The sequence below is a fragment of the Trichoplusia ni genome, chromosome 28 (assembly GCF_003590095.1).
Source record: "Trichoplusia ni isolate ovarian cell line Hi5 chromosome 28, tn1, whole genome shotgun sequence".
In the NCBI taxonomy this organism is placed as follows: Eukaryota; Metazoa; Arthropoda; class Insecta; order Lepidoptera; family Noctuidae; genus Trichoplusia; species Trichoplusia ni.
The window spans coordinates 149,190-169,472 of record NC_039505.1 but is presented as its reverse complement, the minus strand read 5'-3'; the positions used below and the strand labels follow the sequence as shown (position 1 = coordinate 169,472).

Below are 20,283 nucleotides of genomic sequence, written 5' to 3'. Positions count from 1 at the left end.
GTTAGCTGCGCGCACTTCGGTTTCAACGCTACGTTTTTCCTTCTGTGTCGGTACTTCGATATAATTAATTTAAAGACTTTGTTCTCGGTTACGACACAAAGGCATTTAATCTGTTTATTTGTAGGTACTTTTAAATCGTTAAATCACATCGCAATTTTCTTTTCCTACTATTGGTCGTAGCTGGTAACGAATGAGTAACTTTAATTATTTTAAAATTTAATCGCACTTTCAAAAATCAAACTGTTGTCCTTGAATGAGTGACAACTGACAGCTCTGCCAGCGGTCATCTGTCAATGCGTTTTGTTAGTGTTACCAGTTTGGCTTCTTGCCTTTTTATATTTTGTTGTGTAGACTAATTTTTGTTTTTATTTTATTTTTTGTATCCTGTTTTATTAATATGTATTCCTTTTTCTCTTCATCACCAACGAGAAGGGGATGTCGTTGGTGGCTACTTGTCAATTTTGTGTGTATTTTTTTTTTCGTTTTATATATATATTTTTTTTTCGTGTATTATTATTTTAATATTGTATTATTATTTATATTTATATACTAGCTAGTTAATGGATGATAGTGTATTCAATGATAGTTTTTTCTCCTGCTCGTCTGAATCTTGCGGATATGTTAGCGCGGATGAAGTGAGTTCTCCTCCTACACTGCACAGCCAAATTTCTTCTCTCTTTTCAGATCACCGCAACAACCTTAACATAGTACATATAAATGCTCAGAGTGTTCCGTGCCATTATTCTGATCTTCTAGCATCTTTTAGCAATGCCAACGTTGACGCTCTGCTGATATCGGAAACCTTCCTGAAGCCTTTACTCCTTTCTACCCAATTTCCTCTACCTGGTTTTGTCCTTATACGTAATGACAGGACAGGGAAAGGTGGTGGTGGTGTAGCCATATACCTGCGCGCTGATTTATCGCACAAAGTTGTTCTGGCTTCACCGTCCTTATATTCCGAGTCAGCTGAGTATTTGTTCCTTGAAATTTCTCTTCTTGCTGTTTTCTATTCTCCTAGTCTACGGATCGACTATTTCGACACTCTCAATCATTCTTAAGAAGGCAAGTATTAAAATACAAAGGGCATAATTCACTCAGAATAGAGTCAATTCTGAGTGAATTATGCCCTTTGTATAGTCAAACAATCATATTGGGTGATTTTAATACTTGCCTTCTTAAAAATGATTCTCGTTCTTCCAGACTTAGTTCTCTCCTTGCTTCTTATGACTTACATATCTTGCCTTTCTCTGCAACTCATTTCTCACCTCATTGTACTCCTTCCCTCTTGGATCTTGCCATAGTCTCTTCCCTTGAAAAAGTCACCAGACACGGTCAACTTCCGGCAATCTTTCTTATCATGACCTCATTTATGTGTCATTTAGGGTTCGAACTCCAAAACGTAGGGCACAATACGTTAATTTGCGGAACTACAACGCCGTTAATATAGAAGCTCTGCAGAACGAAGCTTTTGCACTTGCCTGGTCGCCTGTCACTGACAGCCCTAACACGGACGATGACGATGACGATGGTTCTCGGCTTGATGGACAAGCATGCGCCCGTCCGCCGTGTAAAAATCAAACACAGGCCTGCACCCTGGATTACAACGGAAATACGGGACCTTATGGCCCGGCGAGACAGAGCGAAGGCTAAGTATAGGTGTAGGCCGTCGGATGTGTTCCTTGATTACTACAAGGTCCTAAGAGACCGTTGCAGTCGACTGTGTAGAGATGCCAAAAGACGCTACTTCCATGAATCCCTCATTAACCGCAGTTCTTCCGACGTCTGGAAATTCCTCAAATCGGTTGGTATTGGCAAATCATCACTCAACTGCTGTAAAGACGTTGATCTAAATGAGTTAAACACTAATTTCTCTCATTCCCCTATCCATTTAGATCATTCAGTCAAAATTACAACTCTATCTGAGTTGAGGAGCTTGCCGGTACCAACCTGCTCCCTTTTCTCTTTTAGTTCCCTATCTGAGGCTGACGTTGAGAAATCAGTACTCTCAATTACTTCTAGTGCAGTCGGCAGTGACGGTGTGTGTTCGAGGATGATACGTCCCATTCTTCCGAGTGTGCTCCCGATCCTAACCCACATTTTTAATCACTCATTATATACGTGTAACTTTCCGTCTGCCTGGAAACAGGCCCATATAATTCCGTTACCTAAGATTCCTAATCCTACTTTACCATCTCACTTTAGACCCATCTCAATCCTTCCTACCTCTCCAAGATTCTCGAACACATTGTACATACGCAGATTACTGGTTTCCTAACAACAAACTCCCTTATTTCTTCTTACCAATCTGGTTTTCGCTCTGGTCACAGCACGGTTACTGCTTTGCTGAAGGTCACTGATGACATCCGCTGGGCTATGGAGAATAAGATGCTGACGGTCCTCGTCCTGTTGGATTTCAGCAGTGCCTTCAATTCGGTAGACTTTGATGTGTTACTGGGCATCCTTGAATCTTTAAATCTCTCTTCTACTTCTCTTGCCTGGATTGAGTCTTACCTTCGGGGGCGCTTGCAGAGTGATAATAACGATACTTAAATTACAAGCATACAATTTCTATAAAATTCATAAAAAAAGGAAATAATGTGAATGATATTTAAAACCTTATTGTTAATTAAATGATTTGATTGATTTAAATCATGTGATTTTTGATGGGTGGCCATTTCCAACCATCTACTTTATTTACATCGATAAATAAAATAGAAGGTTCTCAATTATACCCTTAATAATTTAAAAATGGTTTCTATTAATGTGAATTAATTGGTGATTGTAATATACCATAAGTGTATTATGAATGTTAGCCAATGAAATTAAACCATATTACGATTTTATTAGAGAATAATTTTTCTACAGAAAATCATATTACTTAGTAAATTATAATAGTAAAAATGTGTCAAAGTAAAAGTGGTTTAATTTCAATACGTTGTAGACGTTAATTAATAAATTGTATAAATTATCCGTATTTATAAATAAAGAAAAATCTTTATATTTTTGTTGTATTCTTTTTTCTCTTTAGTACATTTTATACACGGCAAAAATGCTGTACTATGCGTAACTACCTATAGCAACCTATAGATATTATGTAGATGAGTGCATACATACATATAGCTATAGATCGCTTCACAGACGCTAGCGCCATCTAGTTTACAGGGCAAGTAGTGAAAAAAAGAACTGATCTGTCAGTGTCTCATCTATACCAGTATTATATGTATTATCTATGGGTCAGCCGTACCACAAAGTGGAACTGGACGTCGGTTTTTACGTCTCTTTATCTCTGTCCATTCTCCATCTCCATCGTTATTTGCGTCTGGTTCGGGGCTACTGTCGACGATTTCTGTGCTAATATTATTCGGTGTTTGTTTCTCCTGGATTATCTTGTCTTTAGGTCTATTTAAAACATTCACTTGGGGATATAGCTGTAACTCTGGATCCTGCCTAACAGCTTTGTTTAGCTGTATATTTTGTTGCTTTTTTTGTGGTTGCTTAGTAATACTACCAGATGTTGATGGAATAGATGTCTCACAGTTTGTCTGAGTTTTTGTAACGTGTAAGGAGTACGAATCGTCTTTCTCATATTTATCGAGTCTCTTATTCAATTGCTCAATTTGTAAAGCGTATTTTTTGAGCTTTTTTTCATGACTACTCACTACGATTAACGCCTTAGATAACAGGTCTTTTAAGGCAATCACTTCCAGCAGAGCATACGTACATCGATAGGTGATAATTCGTTCTGTTCTAAGTTACATTCGATTGCTGAGGTCACATTAAAAGTCACGTTCGGATTTAGTTTCGGGCCTACTGGTGTAAGGCTATTATCGCCTCCTTTTTTAACAGAGCAATGACACTCAGCACAAACCCAGGACTCCATGTCCTCTCTAGACAGGGTTTTTTTACCCGTACATCCGAGGTGGTAGACTTTACAGCAGACATCGCGCGCACAACAAAGATGTTCTTCCTCTAAATGAATATTGCTATAGCATGCAGAGCATTTCATATCGGTTAGTTTCAAAATATTAATGTTAATGTAAACAAAGCAGAATGGCAACAGCGCGCGAGTGCAGATTAGAGCAAGTATGTGTGCGAGAGAGAAAGCAAACGATAGCGGGTGGACAGCGCAGGCGCGCGATGTTGTTGTCGAACATGTGCACAGCCGTTGAATTAGAGTTTTGAAAAAGATTTTCGATTCACTATACAACACTGAGTCAAATCACTTTATTTACTTGAGGCAAACTATAAATTATCGAAGTCAATTAGTAGCAGACTTAATCACTTGATTTTAACTACTTTAAACAAAAAAAAAATTCAAAGAGCAAACAAACATGATGCTGCCTTGACGAACGCCGAGCGTAAACTAAACGACATATATATTAGTCATTGTCGATGCGTACACCAAGTATGTGAGTCTGACTCCCGTCAAAAGCACAAAAACCAAAGAGACCATTAAAGCATTTAAGAATCTCTTCAGCTACTTTGGTAGTCCCATTATTACTAATAGAGGCACCAGCTTCACCAGTAAAAACTTCAAGTCATTTGTAAATTCAATCGGAACTAAGCATATCTTGAACTCTGTGGCTACTCCCCGGGCAAATGGCCAAGTCGAGCGGTACAACCGTACGATTCTGGCTTCTCTACGATCAATGGCTCATGGAAAAGGCAACAATACTTGCAATAATAACGTAGGAAGGATAGTAGAAAGTATAAAGAAGGCGATCTAGTACGTATAGCCAGAGCAGTTGTGACTACCCCAGGTCAATCCAAAAAGCTAGAAGCAAAATGTCAAGGGCCTTATAGAATTAAAAGGGTTTTACCGAATGACCGCTATTTAGTGGAGGATACCCCGTTGACCAGGAAGGGACAACGATATGAAAATGTAGTTGCAGTTGACAAAATATTTCCATGGTTGAGCTTTGATGAAGCTGCTTGTCATTCACATGAAAGTAGTGATTGTAGTGATAATGAGGGGTTCGATTGAGTAAATAAAAGTACTAGGTAATAAGAATAAGGTCTATAATTTTAAATTATTAAATCAATCATGATGGAATACACAAAGGCCTAAAATAAATGGTAAAAAGTGAATACAAAAAAAAAAAACATTATATAATTATAGTCCCCCCCCCGCTCGATACCGCCGCGAACAGACGTGTTTTATAAGCGCTCCGGGTTTAAAATTGTTAAAGGTGTATTTTTGGAAATTAATATTGACTATCTTATGCTACAAGAAACATATGGACTGAGGCAAACAGATGAGTGTTATTAATCAAACATAAAGTGCAGATATAGTGCCATAAAAGTGAAAAACTAATAAAAAACTAACGTATTTAAAAGTGCAAAAAGTGTTTGTCATTGTCCTCGAGCGCGAGTGCTGCGGTAAACAAGTTGTCAAAGACAAAACAAGGTCACTGACCGCACGTATGCGACAACTTACAATACACTCAAACATTTCGACCGAAACTAACGTGTTACGCTGGTCGAGTGGCTGTACGCCCGACTACACAGACAACGTCAACGTCTGGGTGGCGGTTCGAGACTGGGTCCAAGCAAATTCTTTTTGGATTTTGTGGGCTATTTTTATGGCCCTACAGCACTTTGACAAGCCGTTTTGAATTTTAATTGTACTTTTTTACAATAAGTCACACATTTTTCGACTATTATTTGGCTTTTCGTCAGACTCCCTTACTCCTGGGTCTATAAAGTCGCTAGCGCAGCCGCTACATCCACCACGACTCCTCTATACTACTGTGCCCCTAGTACTATGGACTCGCAACTAAACAAGTCTGCGTCGGACACAGATATTAATCTGGTAGGCAGTGGAAATATAACACCAACTAACTATGTATCTAGAAGAATGAAGAGAAGCAGAGAGGCCATGGACGATAGTTTTACTGATCAATTGAATGAATTTAAAGAGGAAATGAGGAAGATGATGACACTTTTTAACGTGTGACTTGCCCTGTCACATAGATGGCATCACTTTCCATACATTTTGTTTTCTTGTCCTCAAAGTACTGTACTGTCACCCCCATGGGCTGACCCTGCAACAATAAGCCTAAGGGCTAAAGAACCACGTAAATATTTCCACCTCTGGAACATGGCATCTAGTGTTGAAGAAGTCCGTCAATATCTCACGCAGCTGTTCCCTACCGCCGCCTGCACAGTGGATGAACTAGTGGTGTCGCGTGGAGATTATAAGTCCTACAAAGTCGGTATATCTGCAGCTTATGCTATGACCAGTGCTACTCCGTCAACATTTGGCCAATTAACGCAAGAATCAAACGCTGGATAAACTACAGAACATCACCTTCTTCGGTTCAAAAAAGAGATACCGGCAACCTAACATCTATTCAACAACAGTCAACATGTCAACTACAGTCGCAGTCCTTTCGTTCCTCCGGGTCTCCAGAACAACAATAACATTAAGACTATCAGTGTTTTTTTATCAGAACGTACGTGGTTTAAAAAAAAAACTCCCTGTCTGGCGTAATAATTTAGTTATATTAGAAAACAATTTACTCGCAGTTACTGAGACATTTTTGGATTCCTCTGTGATAAACTCGGAACTCGAGATTTGTGATTGGTGTGTACTACGGTGATCGGCCAACTCCGTGCGGCGGCGTTTTGCTTGCAGCGCGAACTCCAATTGTGATGAGCAGGAAACAAGAATACGAAACAGACTGTGGAGAGGACTTGTGGGCGTCTTTCGTGTGGTATGGTTGTTAGCGACGATGACAACTACGTACACCTAAATTAAGTATGTTATAGTTTTTGTTTGATTAACGTTTCAAGTTTCTTAAAGTTAATGAGTTTGTTTACGTTTACAATCAGTTATAGGTGTACGTAGGTATATATTGAAACATTGTTTATGTTATGTTAAGGTTTGTTTGCAAATGTTTAGGACTATATGATGTGTGCTAGGGACTTAGACTATGGTTAAGAACTAAGATTTAGTTACCTAAGTGTTGTCCATATACTATTTAACCCTGAAAAACCTAGAAATAGGTTTTATTTAGAAACAATTATTGATAGGAGTTGTTTCATAAGTACCCGCAATTATTTAGAATTTGTTGTAACTAACTCTCGGTAGGTGGCGACGCACGTAGATTAGTTTTAAAAGTACCTACATAAAATTCACTTTTTAGTTACCGATTCTGTCACAGGGGGCAGCACCATGTTGTTGTCATGATTAAGGTGCGGGTTTTTGCAATTATCTTTATTTTAAGACATTATTTTATGTAAATAAAGGTATAAGGATAGGGTTAAATAGGGTAAAAAGGTCTAGAACATTTGTAAGGGACGCCTAACTGCCGGGATAAGCCTCTGGAAGGGTTTCTTGCCGGCCAGCGCGGGAACGCGGCACGCCATGATTGGCTGGCGCCAAATACGCGCCCCCGTGATTGGTCGGCAGTCACTATAAATAGAGGGCCCTCCCGGCGGTTAGGCATTCCACATCCAGTGAGCATCCGGAAAGGAACCTTGGAAGACTAGGAAGACTAGGAAGCCTAGAAATACTGGGGAGAATAAAGAACTATGTAAGTACTGCACAATTTCTTTTACTGCGTTGAACCCCTGCTTCTTTGTATCCCGCCAGTGCCCGGTCCGAACCCAACGGACCAACCACAAATACAGTCCACTCGCTGGCAACATTTTTTGGTCCTATGTCGAGCCGGATTGGGTTATAATACGAAGATGCCAACTACAAGATCGGGTTCGACGCAGTCTAAGACTGCAGGAAATAGTTCGTCGTCGGATTGGAGTACGAACACTCCGAGCGATACTGCAAGTATCGCAAGTAGGTCGACGCTCACGAAGAGAACGCCGACAACAAGCCTGAAGGGAAGTCAGGCTCCCGTACCCCAGTCCAAGGACGCCACCAGGAGGGAATCAACGTCAGCAGAGGCGGTGCACCCCGCCCCCCTGACACACGCCGCCGCGAAAGAGGTTGAAGATTCAAACCCCGCACGTCAAGAAGGCAGTCATACCACGCTACAGAATCCAAATCGAAGCGTTGGAATCAGGACGTCGTCGAGAGAAGGGACTCTGCAGCAGCCTGATCCTGGGAACCCGGCCCGGGACAGGGACACAATGTCTGCTCGCTCTTCGCATAGGAAGAGAGCAGAAGCGCAAGCAAGATTGACTGTGGCGTTACGGGAGCAAGAAATGGCGGATGCACGACTAAGGGTGGCGCAAGCACAACTAGAGCTTGTCGCCGCTGAGTCGGAAGATGAAGATGGAGCTGGTGAAGAAATATACGAGCGAACTCATGAAGTGGAACAGTGGTTCATCCAAACCAGCGCCGGGTCAAGCAAGGAACAGAGGCCGGTCGAGTCACAAGATAAGAAGAGCGAAATTCAGAAGCTGGCAGAAGCAATATGCAAGCTGTCAGGGAATTCGCGTGACGTCATCGCGCCGAAGTACATCGAGCTTCCTTACTTCAATGGAGCCTGTGAAGAATGGTTGGCGTTCAGAAGGACGTATGGCTGCCTCTTTCAGCGCGGCACAGAACCTGGCTCGCCTCAGAAGAGCCATAAAGGGGAAGGCGAAAGAAGCAGTTCAGAGTTTACTGTTTACCGCTGAGAAGCCACATGAAGTAATCAAGGGATTGGAATCAAGATATGGAAGACCTGGTGCACTGGCTTTAGCTGAGTTGAAAAAACTGAAGAACTTGTCGAAAGTGAGCGAAAGTCCTGGCGAGATCTGCGTGTTTGCAAGTCGAGTCAAGAACGCTATCGAGACAATCAAGGCATTGAAGAAACCTCAGTACCTCAGCTCGCCTGAAACATTGAAGGCTATTGTAGACAAGATGCCACCTACCATGAAGTTTCGTTGGTTCGCATATCATAGGGGTCGGAGAGATGAAGACATTCAAGAACTTTTACTCATTGAAGAATTCCTGGATATTGAAGCCGACATGTGTGGGGACTTTGCCCCACCTGAAGTTCCATCTGATAAGAAGAGTTCAAGAAGACCTGTACACACTGTACAAGAAGAGTCTCAAGATAAGAAGGTTAAGAAGTCGTGTCCCGTTTGTAAAGAGGAACATTTTGCAACAGAGTGCAAGAAGTTTAAAGAAGCGTCGATTGATAAGAAATGGGACATCATCAAGAAAGCGAAGATTTGTTTCAAGTGTCTTCGCTTCAAGCACTTAAGAAGCAACTGTAAAGCGCCTGTCTGCAGGAAGTGTCGAAGATAGCATCACACTATCTTACACTCGGACAAGCCAGAAGTACAGAAGTCAAGCAATAAGGAAGGCGCATCAGAAGAGAAAGTCGCCTCAGTCCACAACAACAAGGATAAAGACAGAGCATATTTGAAGATTGTTCCGGTGCAACTCTACGGGCCCAAGGGACAAGTTCGTGTGCTCGCGTTGTTGGACGAAGGGTCGACCGTCACTCTCTTAGACGCGTCGATAGCCGAGAAGATTGGAGCTGCAGGAAGTCGCGAAGCACTCACAATCGAAACCGTCGGCGGGAAGGTCATAAGGAAAGATAGCTCACAGAAGATCAACTTGAAGATTAAGGGGGTTCACAGAAGGGATAAGAAGACTATCACTGTTAGAACCATCGACGATCTGAAGCTATCTGAACAAAGGATCAACAGGAGCACTGTAAAGAATTGCCTACACTTGAAGGCAATTGAAAGGCAGTTGCTCTACGACGCAGAGCGACCGAAGTTGTTGATTGGGCAAGATAATTGGGGACTCATAGTCACAAGAAGACTGAAGAAGGGCAAGCCAACTGAACCCGTAGCCTCACTTACACACTTAGGGTGGGTGCTACATGGGTGTGAAACCGGATCGAACGCCGTAGTCAACTTCACGCACTACGGCAGGGCAACGTCAGAAGGCGAAGACATTGAAGAAGTCGTCCGGGAACATTTTCAGTTAGAGTCTCTGGGTATTCAAAATCGACTGCCATTAAACGACAGCGATAGAAGAGCATTGGAAACCTTAGAGAAAACAACGAAGCGACTACCAAGCGGTCAATTCGAAGCAGGCCTATTGTGGAAGAAGGAAGGCGAGACCCTACCCAACAACTACAATCAAGTGTTTCGTCGCCTGGTCAACATAGAGAAGAAGCTGGATCGTGAAGAAGATGTCAAGGAATATTATGAGAAGCAGATCCAGACATTAATAGAAAATGGTTACGCCGAGAAGGCCCCTGTAACCACCACTAAGGGGAAAACATTCTACTTACCTCACTTCGCCGTCGTACACCCGGTCAAGAGGAAGCCAAGAATTGTTTTCGACGCAGCAGCCAAGTATGAAGGAAGAAGCCTCAAAGACGCATTGCTAGCAGGACCTGACTTGCTGCAGTCGCTATTTGGGGTGCTACTGCGCTTTAGAGAAGGCCCAGTGGCAGTCATGGCTGACATACAAGACATGTTTCTTCGTGTCAAAGTTAAGGAAGAAGACCGGAATTGTTTAAGGTTCCTCTGGAGGGGAAGCAGAAGAACAGGCAAACCGGAAGAGTACAGGATGTCGTCGATAATATTTGGAGCAGCGTCATCACCTGCGACAGCTATATACGTGATGAATAAGAACGCAGAAGACTTCAAGATCACGCACCCTGAAGCTGTGAAGGCAATAAGAAGAAATCATTACATGGATGATTATCTTCAAAGTTTCTCGTCAACCGCCGAAGCAAAGAAAATTTCAAGAGAAGTTAAAGAAATTCATTCAAAGGCAAGCTTTCACCTGAAGGGATGGGCCAGTAACGACTCGAGAGTGCTGTCAGAAGTTGAAGATACTACAAAGGAAGACTCTCTGCAGCTTACGAAGGAAGAGAAAACTCTGGGTCTAAGATGGCTCGTCAAAGAAGATAGCCTAGCCTTTAACGTCGGTCTTCGCAATACACCAAAGGAGTTATTGGAAGACAGAAGAGCGCCAACTAAGCGTGAAGTGACAAGCGCCGTGATGTCAACATTCGACCCGATGGGCTTTGCGGCGCCGGTCTTGATACAAGGGAAGAAACTTATTCAAGACATTTGGCGAACTAAAATAGGCTGGGATGAAGCAATCAACGATGAACAAAGGGAAGCTTGGATGAAGTATCTAAGGGAGACATCGGCGCTGACGAAACTTAGGATTCCTCGATGTTTTTCACCTCGTAATAGGAGAGGGGAATTACACACGTTCACCGATGCAAGTGAAGAGGCTTACGCCGCAGTCGTCTACTGGAGGACAATCGAGCCAGGGGGATAAGTTCACATCTCTATGATCGCCGGTAAAGCAAGAGTGACGCCGACGAAACCAGTCTCTATCCCACGACTGGAGCTGCAAGCTGCGCTTATTGGCAGCAGGCTGACGAACACGATTGAAGAAGAGATGGAACTCGAAGTGTCAAAGAAAACATACTGGACCGACTCTAGTACAGTACTGCAGTGGATCAAGGCGGAGCCAAGAAAGTTCAAGACGTTCGTAGCCAACCGACTTGCTGAAATCGAAGACACGACAAAGCCAAGGGACTGGCGATGGGTACCGACCAAAGAAAACCCAGCAGACGACGCCACAAGAGGGACGCCGGTTGAATTCAGTCACCACTCAAGATGGTTTCAAGGTCCGTCGTTTCTTCGTCAACCAGAAGAAGAATGGCCTGTACAAGAATTCAGAATAATGGGTAGCTTACCAGAAGAAAAGGGCGGGCAGCAGGTGATGGCAGCAAAGGGTGAAGACGAGTCATTCATCGATGTTAAGAGGTTCTCAAGCTGGGAGCGACTACTCCGTGTTACGGCCAGGGTGGTTGCTTTTGCATGCCTCTTATTGAAGAGGACCCGCAAGGCAGCCGCTACCGCCGTGCGCCGAGACGACGAGCCTTGGCGACCTCAAAGAAGAGCCCGGAAGAAGACTCAAGCCGCCGGTCCACCGCCTAGCAAGGAGGCACAGAGGAGATTGTACATACCCATACAAGATGACCATCTGAAGAGGGCCGAAGCATTACTTATAAAAATAAGTCAAAGTGAAAGCTTCGCGCCTGAAATAAAAAGGCTAAAGGCAAGAACTCCCCTTGAAAGTGCAAGTAAATTGAAGAAAATAGACGTGTACATCGATGACGAAGGAATCATAAAGCTACGAAGTAGAACTATGAAGTTTCGCGACGGAGGAGTAAGAAAAATGAACCCTGTCATCTTGGACGGAAGGCAGAGAATCAAAATCAAAAAGTTTTTATTTCAAATAGGCCGTATCTCAGGCACTTTTAAAACGTTATATTACTGACTCTAGTTGCACGGTTCCAAAGTGTCATTCTTATGGAGAAGAACCGGCAAGAAACTCCATAAGTTACTCTTTTCAAAATAAAATTTTACAGTAGCATTTTACATTAAAATTAATGTCTGCAAAAACAGCGTAAATTAGCAAAACAAGTGTCAAATAGCAAAATGTTAATGATTTTCTATAAAAACTGACCTCCAGAGAAGAAAAATAAAACAACGTTACAATGAAGTAAGTTTTGCTGGGGTTTACACTGTTGATACATATACAAAGCATATTTCACAAAAAAAGGAAAACAATAATAATTTAATGATAATTTTACATAATCTAAATATGTAGTCCTAATCAAATCCTTAACAGGAATGTCAAGGCATGTCATAGCTTCTATGAATAGAGCTGTGGCTAAACTAATAGTAGATAACAAGGAAAATAAGATAATGATCTAGTAGACCGCCAGGGAGACCACATGTACAGAGATAATACTAAGTCCACGCGCGTTTATCATTTATATAATCACTAATTTTATAGTACGCTTTCTTTACCAGCATAGATTTAACGGTATTTTTAAACTTGTTTAATGGTAAACTGGTTATAGTATCTGGCAATTTATTATAAAATCGAATAGAATTCCCTAGGAAAGATTTGGCGTTTGTTTTGGATAACCTAAATCTTGGAACTACTAGTTTATTTTTATTTCTCGTATTTATGTTATGGAAATCACTATTTACACTAAAAGTATGCAAGTTTTTCCGAACGAACATGAGATTCTCCATAATATAAACCGACGGCAGCGTTAAAATATTAATTTCTTTAAAAGTTTCTCTTAATGACTCGCGCGGACCCATGCAGTAGACTGCTCTAATCGCACGTTTCTGTAATATGAAAACGGATTCAACATCGGCAGCTGCTCCCCACAGTAAAATTCCGTATGACATAATACTGTGGAAATAGGCGTGATAAACTAACTTAGCAGTGGGAACATCAGTAAGCTGTCTTATTCTTCGGACCGCAAAAGCAGCCGAACTTAGTCTACGAGACAGTGCTGAGATGTGAGCACCCCACTATAACTTATCGTCCAATGTTATTCCAAGAAAGACCGTTTCTTTAATAAAATCGAGTTTGTTGCCATCTAGCATTACATTTAAATCCGACTGAGACCGAGCCTTTTGGAGTGTGAATTTAAGGCATTTTGTTTTTGCCGCGTTCAGAAGTAGGTTATTCGTTGCAAACCAATCCGATAATACGTTAAGGCTATTATTCAAATTACTAACGTTTAGAGATTTTCTGTCAGTTTTAAAAATGAGAGAGGTATCATCCGCGAACAGAATCATGTCAGTCGAGTTGGCTATCATGAAAGGGAGGTCATTTATGTACGCTAAAAAAAGAAATGGGCCTAAGATCGAACCTTGGGGCACACCCACTCTAACTAAGGACCCGGAAGATGTTGCGCCGTTTACGCCTACTTTTTGTTGCCTAGATGATAAATATGACAATACCAGTAGTAAGGATTGTCCTCGTAATCCATAGTACTTTAATTTAAGGATTAGAGTATTATGATCAACGCAGTCAAAAGCCTTGGAGAGGTCACAGAAAATTCCTATGGCGTCCTGTGACCCCTCCCAAGCTCCTAAAATATTAGACACTAACTTGGCCCCGGCGTCGGTCGTCGACTTTCCCTTGGTGAAACCAAATTGACGCTCATGGAAGATTCTATGCCTATCAAAATGTGACATCATTTGGTCGAGAACCATTCTCTCAAATATTTTACTAACAGCTGGAAGCACCGAAACTGGTCTATAATTAGATGGGTCATTCTTGCAACCAGATTTAAAAATAGGAATAACTTTACTGTGTTTCATTAAATCAGGAAAAGTGCCACTATCCACACAGTCGTTGAAAATTTGTGCAAGAATTGGGGCAATGGTGTCAATTATAGATTCTATTACTTTGACGGATATTCCCCATAAATCTTCTGTGGTCTTAACTTTAATTTTATTAAATGCTTTTTTAACAATAGAAGGTGATACATGAATAAAACTAAAATTTGGAATAATTCTATCTATGGACCTTTTAAGTAGCCACTCCGCTTTCAAGGGACACGAGGGGAGTGATTTCGTTACCTCTATCGGGATGTTTGAAAAAAAGTCTTCGAAAGCGTTAGCTACTTCTATGTTATTGGCAATGCTTTTATTATTGATTTTTAATGAGAGATCTGTATCTCTTTGTTTAGTATTTCCAGTTTCAGAGTTGATAATCTTCCATACAGTTTTAATTTTGTTATCAGAATTGCCTATCCGTCTACTAATGAGACTTGACTTAGCCGCTAAACAAACCCTTTTGAAGATTTTTGAATAATCTCTGACATGCTTATGGAAACTCGGATTAATATTAAACGATTTTTCCTCATACAGACTGTACATCCTGTCTCTGCTGATTCTAATGCCTTTAGTAGCCCACTCATTAAACTTACTTTTGAAATTAATTTTAATGTTTTTTTGTGGACACGTTTTGTTAAATGACTTCACGATTATGTGAAACAATTTATCATAATCCTTATTTGGAACACCCGAAAATGAACAATTATTTTTAATACAATCTGCAACATCATTTTTGAACGAATTCAAAGCATTATTTTTAAGTGGTCTGAATTTAATTATTTTATTCAAAGGCAATTTATTTATAATTTTAATTGACACTACTTGTCCTAGATGGTCTGATCTTACACCGGGTAATAATCGAAATTGAGTAATATTACGGTTTGAAAAAACGTTATCTAAGCAAGTAGAGGAAGTTACCGTTATCAGTCAAAATATCAACATTAAAATCTCCACAAACATGTATTTCTTTATTATTACGACACAACTTATTTAAAATTTCCTCCATAATGAAAATAAAAGACAGTAATTTGGATGCAGGAGGTCTGTATACACAAAGAATAATAAGGTTTTCTATCTCAGCACATGCTACCTCACATACGCGGTCAATAGAGAGAGAGATGATGTCTTGACGTTCCTTATATTTAAGGAAATCTTTACATAATATAAGAGACCCACCCCCCTCTGCTGAAAGTCTATTGAACGCACTGGCAATCACAAAGTTGTTAACATTAAAATTCATCTTATTTGGCTTTAACCAAGTTTCACAAAAACAAAGAATATCTATTGAATACTTATCTACTAGAAGTTCAACATCTAGAATTTTGCCAGAAAAGCGGTTTATGTTTTGATGATAGAGCAGAATGCTATCAGAGTGCTTATCTATTGTCTGCGTTGTAAGTTTAAACAATCTAAATTGTTACTTGACAATAAATTACAACTTAACCTATTCTGTGTTATATTTTCTATAACAGAGTTAATATTATAAGCTACTAAGCTAGCAACAAAATATTTATATCTTCTAGGAAGATACATAGTACCTTGGGTTAATTGAAACCCATTAATAAACTTATTAGTGTCAAAAAACACTAATTTGTCACTATGACGACACGTTATTGTATTCAATGTACAATTTAAGTAGTGAACATAATTATTTTGTTCTTTACTGAATGTGTCTGCATATGGCAGAGCACACAACATTATCTTTCCTACATTTAAGCTTAATAAGGTGTCAATGCCATCAACTATGTCCCTCCTCTCCAAGCCCAAGCTACTACCAACTAATAAAACAATGTTTGTATTTTTGTTGAGAATCATGTTTTTAATTTTTGAAATAAGATTTTAAACGTGAGTGTTTGGGTAGCAAAGATTTGTGACATTGTGAGTGTTATTATATTGGAACAATGTTCCAAATCCCACTCCTATCTTATCAGAAACAACTATCCACCTGTGAGAGTGACCGTCACTCACATCTAAGGACTGAGCAACCACAGGTAAAGCCGGTGATGGAAGAGACTCCGGACATGCTGTATTATTAGCACAGCTGCATGAGAGACTTTTAGTCAATGATTCGTATCTCTCTTCATTGCATGTGACCAAGTCCATCAGTTCACTAGCCTCCACCATTCGTTCATTAAGCTGCTCCTGACAAAATACATACTTATCAAAGATTTCTTTCAACATATTTTCTTTAGACTGTAACTCACTATGTAACAGCTGAGTTTCTTTATCATACATTGCCCTACAATGTTTTAATTCACTGGTATATGATTTTAATTGAGTTACCAGGTGAATTTGCTTTTTATGATAGTTAATAATATTATGTTTAGAGTATTTTAGCTTTTTTAATGCCTTACGGGCTTTATTAATTGATTTATTAGATTTAATGTACTTTTTTATCTTATTATGGCTTGTAAAGGATGGACACTGCCTGATTACATCTTCACCAGTGAGATCTATAGTTACTACAGGACGACAACCAGCTGAGGCTGAGCATCCAACTAACTCATCAAAAAGGCTCTGGGTGTTCGTGGACTGTTCACGGATCTGAAACTTTTCTGATAGTGATATTGAGTTGTGGGCCCTGCTAAGTTCATGCTCGAGTTCAGATATGCGGTTTAAAGCAACTTCGTGTGTTTCACTGCACTGTTGGTAAGAAGCTAAAACTTCATGCAGGTGTTGGTGGCGGTCAAGCAGGTCCACATGTTCAATATGAAGTTCAGCCAGTTCATTCTTGAGAGTGGTGTTTTTGTCAATGATGATCTTGACCTCAACCTCACTATCGTCACGTTCCTGTAGCAACTGCCTACAGAGAGTTTTAGAAGACTCCAATTCCTTTAAGGTGGCTCTCAATTTGTCTTCCATGTCACGTGCTGCAGCTCTGCGGGTTAACATCCTTGATATTGCTTTAGTTATCTGAAACTTAAAAAAGTACAGCTAAATATCTAGACAGGGCTAAACCTATATGTGTAAATGGTTGACTAGTAAAGATGTTTACAATTGAGTTGAAGATTGGAAAATTAGATAAAACAAAGGAGATCTAAAGTATTAAAGAAAATGATAATATGAATTATGTAACTACAACAAAACGGTAATTGAATAGAATAGTAAATATATATACACATTAACAGAAATTTTAATTTTAATTAGGAGGTAGGAAGGTGAAAGGATTAAAAATAATTTAGTACATAGACTTAAACACTAGGTTAGCTACGGATGAGTAAAGTACCCTTGTAAACAAGGTGTTTGTCAATTAATTTATGTAGTTTATGGTGTCTGGGGCAATTTATCAAGTCGTCGATTTTGCTTCCACAAGTTGTCAAACAAAATGAGACCGAAATGAGCCAGTGAGTAATGGACGTTGCTCATCCACAATGAGCTGTATTATGTGGTTGAGTGTTTTATGGTGTGAAAGGTGTAGTATAAACCATAAATACTTGGCGATACGTAAATTACTCCCTGTGACTTGAAACGTTTCAAACTTTTCGGTGACCGTTGACAGCTGATTCTGTCGCGACAAACTTTTACAACTAAAGATTAACCAGAACACTGTGAAACACTAGACACTTAACTTATATACTAAATTTAAGGTAACCAAGCACAATTATCGCAGGATTTAACATTAAAAATTAAATAAATCTATTTTCTAAAATTTAAATTACAAGAACACAATTTTTGACAACTAGTCGGCAGTGTTGCCAGCAACCAAAAACCAAAAATCGCGCAACTTATCATAAGAAGCTATCATGAGAAGTTTCTACACGGTAACACAGCGACCGTGATGAACGAGGTCCGACAGAAGTATTGGATTCTCGGTTTAAGGGCAACATTGAAGGCAGTAGCACACAGCTGCCAATGGTGCAAACTAAGGAAGAGTACACCCGCAATACCGCCGGCGGGCGACCTGCCTAGCGAGCGGCTGCAACATCATCAGTTCCCGTTCGCTTGTACGGCAGTCGACTATTTCGGGCCGATGCAAGTAACGATCGGCAGAAGAGTCGAGAAGCGTTGGGTAGCATTGTTCACCTGCCTCACAACCAGGGCTGTTCACCTGGAGTTGGCGCCATCTCTCAGTGCCAGCTCCATGATTATGGTCCTGCGACGGATGGCGGCAAGAAGAGGGACCCCAAGAACGTTGTTCAGCGACAACGGCATGAACTTCGTCGGGGCGAACAAAGAATTGGAGGCGGCCGCACTTGAAAAGGGAATCAAGTGGAAGTTTATTCCCCCGGGCAGCCCAAACATGGGAGGCGCCTGGGAGAGGCTCGTGCGCACCGTGAAGACGGCGTTGGCGGTGGTGCTCAACGAAAGGAGCCCACCAGAAGAGTTGCTCCACACGCTGGTGACTGAGGTCGAACACATCGTGAACTCTAGACCTCTCACCCCAGTCAGCATGGACCCCAACGATGCAGAAAGTTTGACCCCAAATCACTTCCTGCTTGGGAGATCGTGCGGAGCAATGGCGCCGGGAGAGTTCGAGGACACCGAGCTGGTCGGCAAAGCAACCTGGAGAACAGCTCAAAGGCTCGCCGACCACTTTTGGAGACGGTGGCTGAAAGAGTACCTGCCGCTCCTCATGCCGCGGAAAATCGACGGGCGAAAAACCGTCGACCCCAGAGAAGGCGACGTCGTATTGATAGTCGACGCCGCGCTACCCCGCAACTCGTGGCCTCGAGGTGAAGTTATCAAAGTATACCCCGGGCCAGATGGAAGAACGAGAGTACTGGACGTGCGGACATCAGGAGGAGTGCTGCGCCGGCCAACCAGAAGGGTCGTCGTGCTCGTGCCTGCAGCAGCATCGTCGCATCCAGAGGACAGCGTGCTACGCACCGCGGGGGAGAATGTTAGCGACGATGACAACTACGTACACCTAAATTAAGTATGTTATAGTTTTTGTTTGATTAACGTTTCAAGTTTCCTAAAGTTAATGAGTTTGTTTACGTTTACAATCAGTTATAGGTGTACGTAGGTATATATTGAAACATTGTTTATGTTATGTTAAGGTTTGTTTGCAAATGTTTAGGACTATATGATGTGTGCTAGGGACTTAGACTATGGTTAAGAACTAAGATTTAGTTACCTAAGTGTTGTCCATATACTATTTAACCCTGAAAAACCTAGAAATAGGTTTTATTTAGAAACAATTATTGATAGGAGTTGTTTCATAAGTACCCGCAATTATTTAAAATTTGTTGTAACTAACTCTCGGTAGGTGGCGACGCACGTAGATTAGTTTTAAAAGTACCTACATAAAATTCACTTTTTAGTTACCGATTCTGTCACAGGGGGCAGCACCATGTTGTTGTCATGATTAAGGTGCGGGTTTTTGCAATTATCTTTATTTTAAGACATTATTTTATGTAAATAAAGGTATAAGGATAGGGTTGAATAGGGTAAAAAGGTCTAGAACATTTGTAAGGGACGCCTAACTGCCGGGATAAGCCTCTGGAAGGGTTTCTTGCCGGCCAGCGCGGGAACGCGGCACGCCATGATTGGCTGGCGCCAAATACGCGCCCCCGTGATTGGTCGGCAGTCACTATAAATAGAGGGCCCTCCCGGCGGTTAGGCATTCCACATCCAGTGAGCATCCAGAAAGGAACCTTGGAAGACTAGGAAGACTAGGAAGCCTAGAAATACTGGGGAGAATAAAGAACTATGTAAGTACTGCACAATTTCTTTTACTGCGTTGAACCCCTGCTTCTTTGTATCCCGCCAGTGCTCGGTCCGAACCCAACGGACCAACCACAAATACAGTCCACTCGCTGTAACAATGGTCGTATATTCTTAGTGTGTGTTGTCTACATCAAACCAAGCGCGACAGATGATGAATATATGCGTTGGTTTTGTAAAACCGAAAGTTTTATTAATAATTTCAAAGGCGTTGTAATTATAATGAGTGACCTTAATTTAAATAGCGCGAGCTCTAATATTAACAATTATTACTGTTATTTTCTGTCATTTTGTGCATTTGTAGATAAAAATGTAGTAACTAATATTTATGGAGGACAGTTGGACGTTGTCCTGGTTCGGGAAAGCTTCCAAGATGTATCCATTACTAGTACTGATGGAATTGTCAAACCTGACGCATATCATCCTGCTCTACAAATTAAGTTAAATATTGAATCGGTTCAATGTTCAAACATAATTCAGTCAAGTAATGTAGATCCCGTATATGATTGGAACTTTAAGAAATGC

General features: G+C 41.0%; 2 protein-coding genes across 2 annotated transcripts; both read left to right on the top strand.

Annotated features, from left to right (window-relative positions):
* The first annotated feature begins 7,695 nt into the window (after positions 1-7,695).
* Positions 7,696-11,209, top strand: LOC113505985. The gene is made up of 3 exons (XM_026888850.1): positions 7,696-8,420; positions 8,500-9,175; positions 9,227-11,209. Exons 1-3 carry the CDS (start codon positions 7,696-7,698, stop codon positions 11,207-11,209), a joined length of 3,384 nt encoding a protein of 1,127 aa, XP_026744651.1.
* Positions 11,210-11,215: 6 nt separating this feature from the next.
* LOC113506049 lies at positions 11,216-18,987 on the top strand. The gene is made up of 2 exons (XM_026888907.1): positions 11,216-12,151; positions 17,807-18,987. Exons 1-2 carry the CDS (start codon positions 11,222-11,224, stop codon positions 18,965-18,967), a joined length of 2,091 nt encoding a protein of 696 aa, XP_026744708.1. The 5' UTR covers positions 11,216-11,221; the 3' UTR covers positions 18,968-18,987.
* The last annotated feature ends 1,296 nt before the right edge of the window (positions 18,988-20,283 follow it).

Excerpts from the sequence above, each read along its gene's own strand:
- LOC113505985 (XM_026888850.1), top strand. The coding sequence starts at position 7,696 with ATGCCAACTACAAGATCGGGTTCGACGCAGTCTAAGACTGCAGGAAAT. Across the intron at positions 8,421-8,499 it reads CGTGACGTCATCGCGCCGAA|CGCGGCACAGAACCTGGCTC; the intron begins GTACATCGAGCT and ends TGCCTCTTTCAG. Across the intron at positions 9,176-9,226 it reads GAAGCAACTGTAAAGCGCCT|CCAGAAGTACAGAAGTCAAG; the intron begins GTCTGCAGGAAG and ends CACTCGGACAAG.
- LOC113506049 (XM_026888907.1), top strand. The coding sequence starts at position 11,222 with ATGATCGCCGGTAAAGCAAGAGTGACGCCGACGAAACCAGTCTCTATC. Across the intron at positions 12,152-17,806 it reads TCTTGGACGGAAGGCAGAGA|ATCGCGCAACTTATCATAAG; the intron begins ATCAAAATCAAA and ends CAAAAACCAAAA.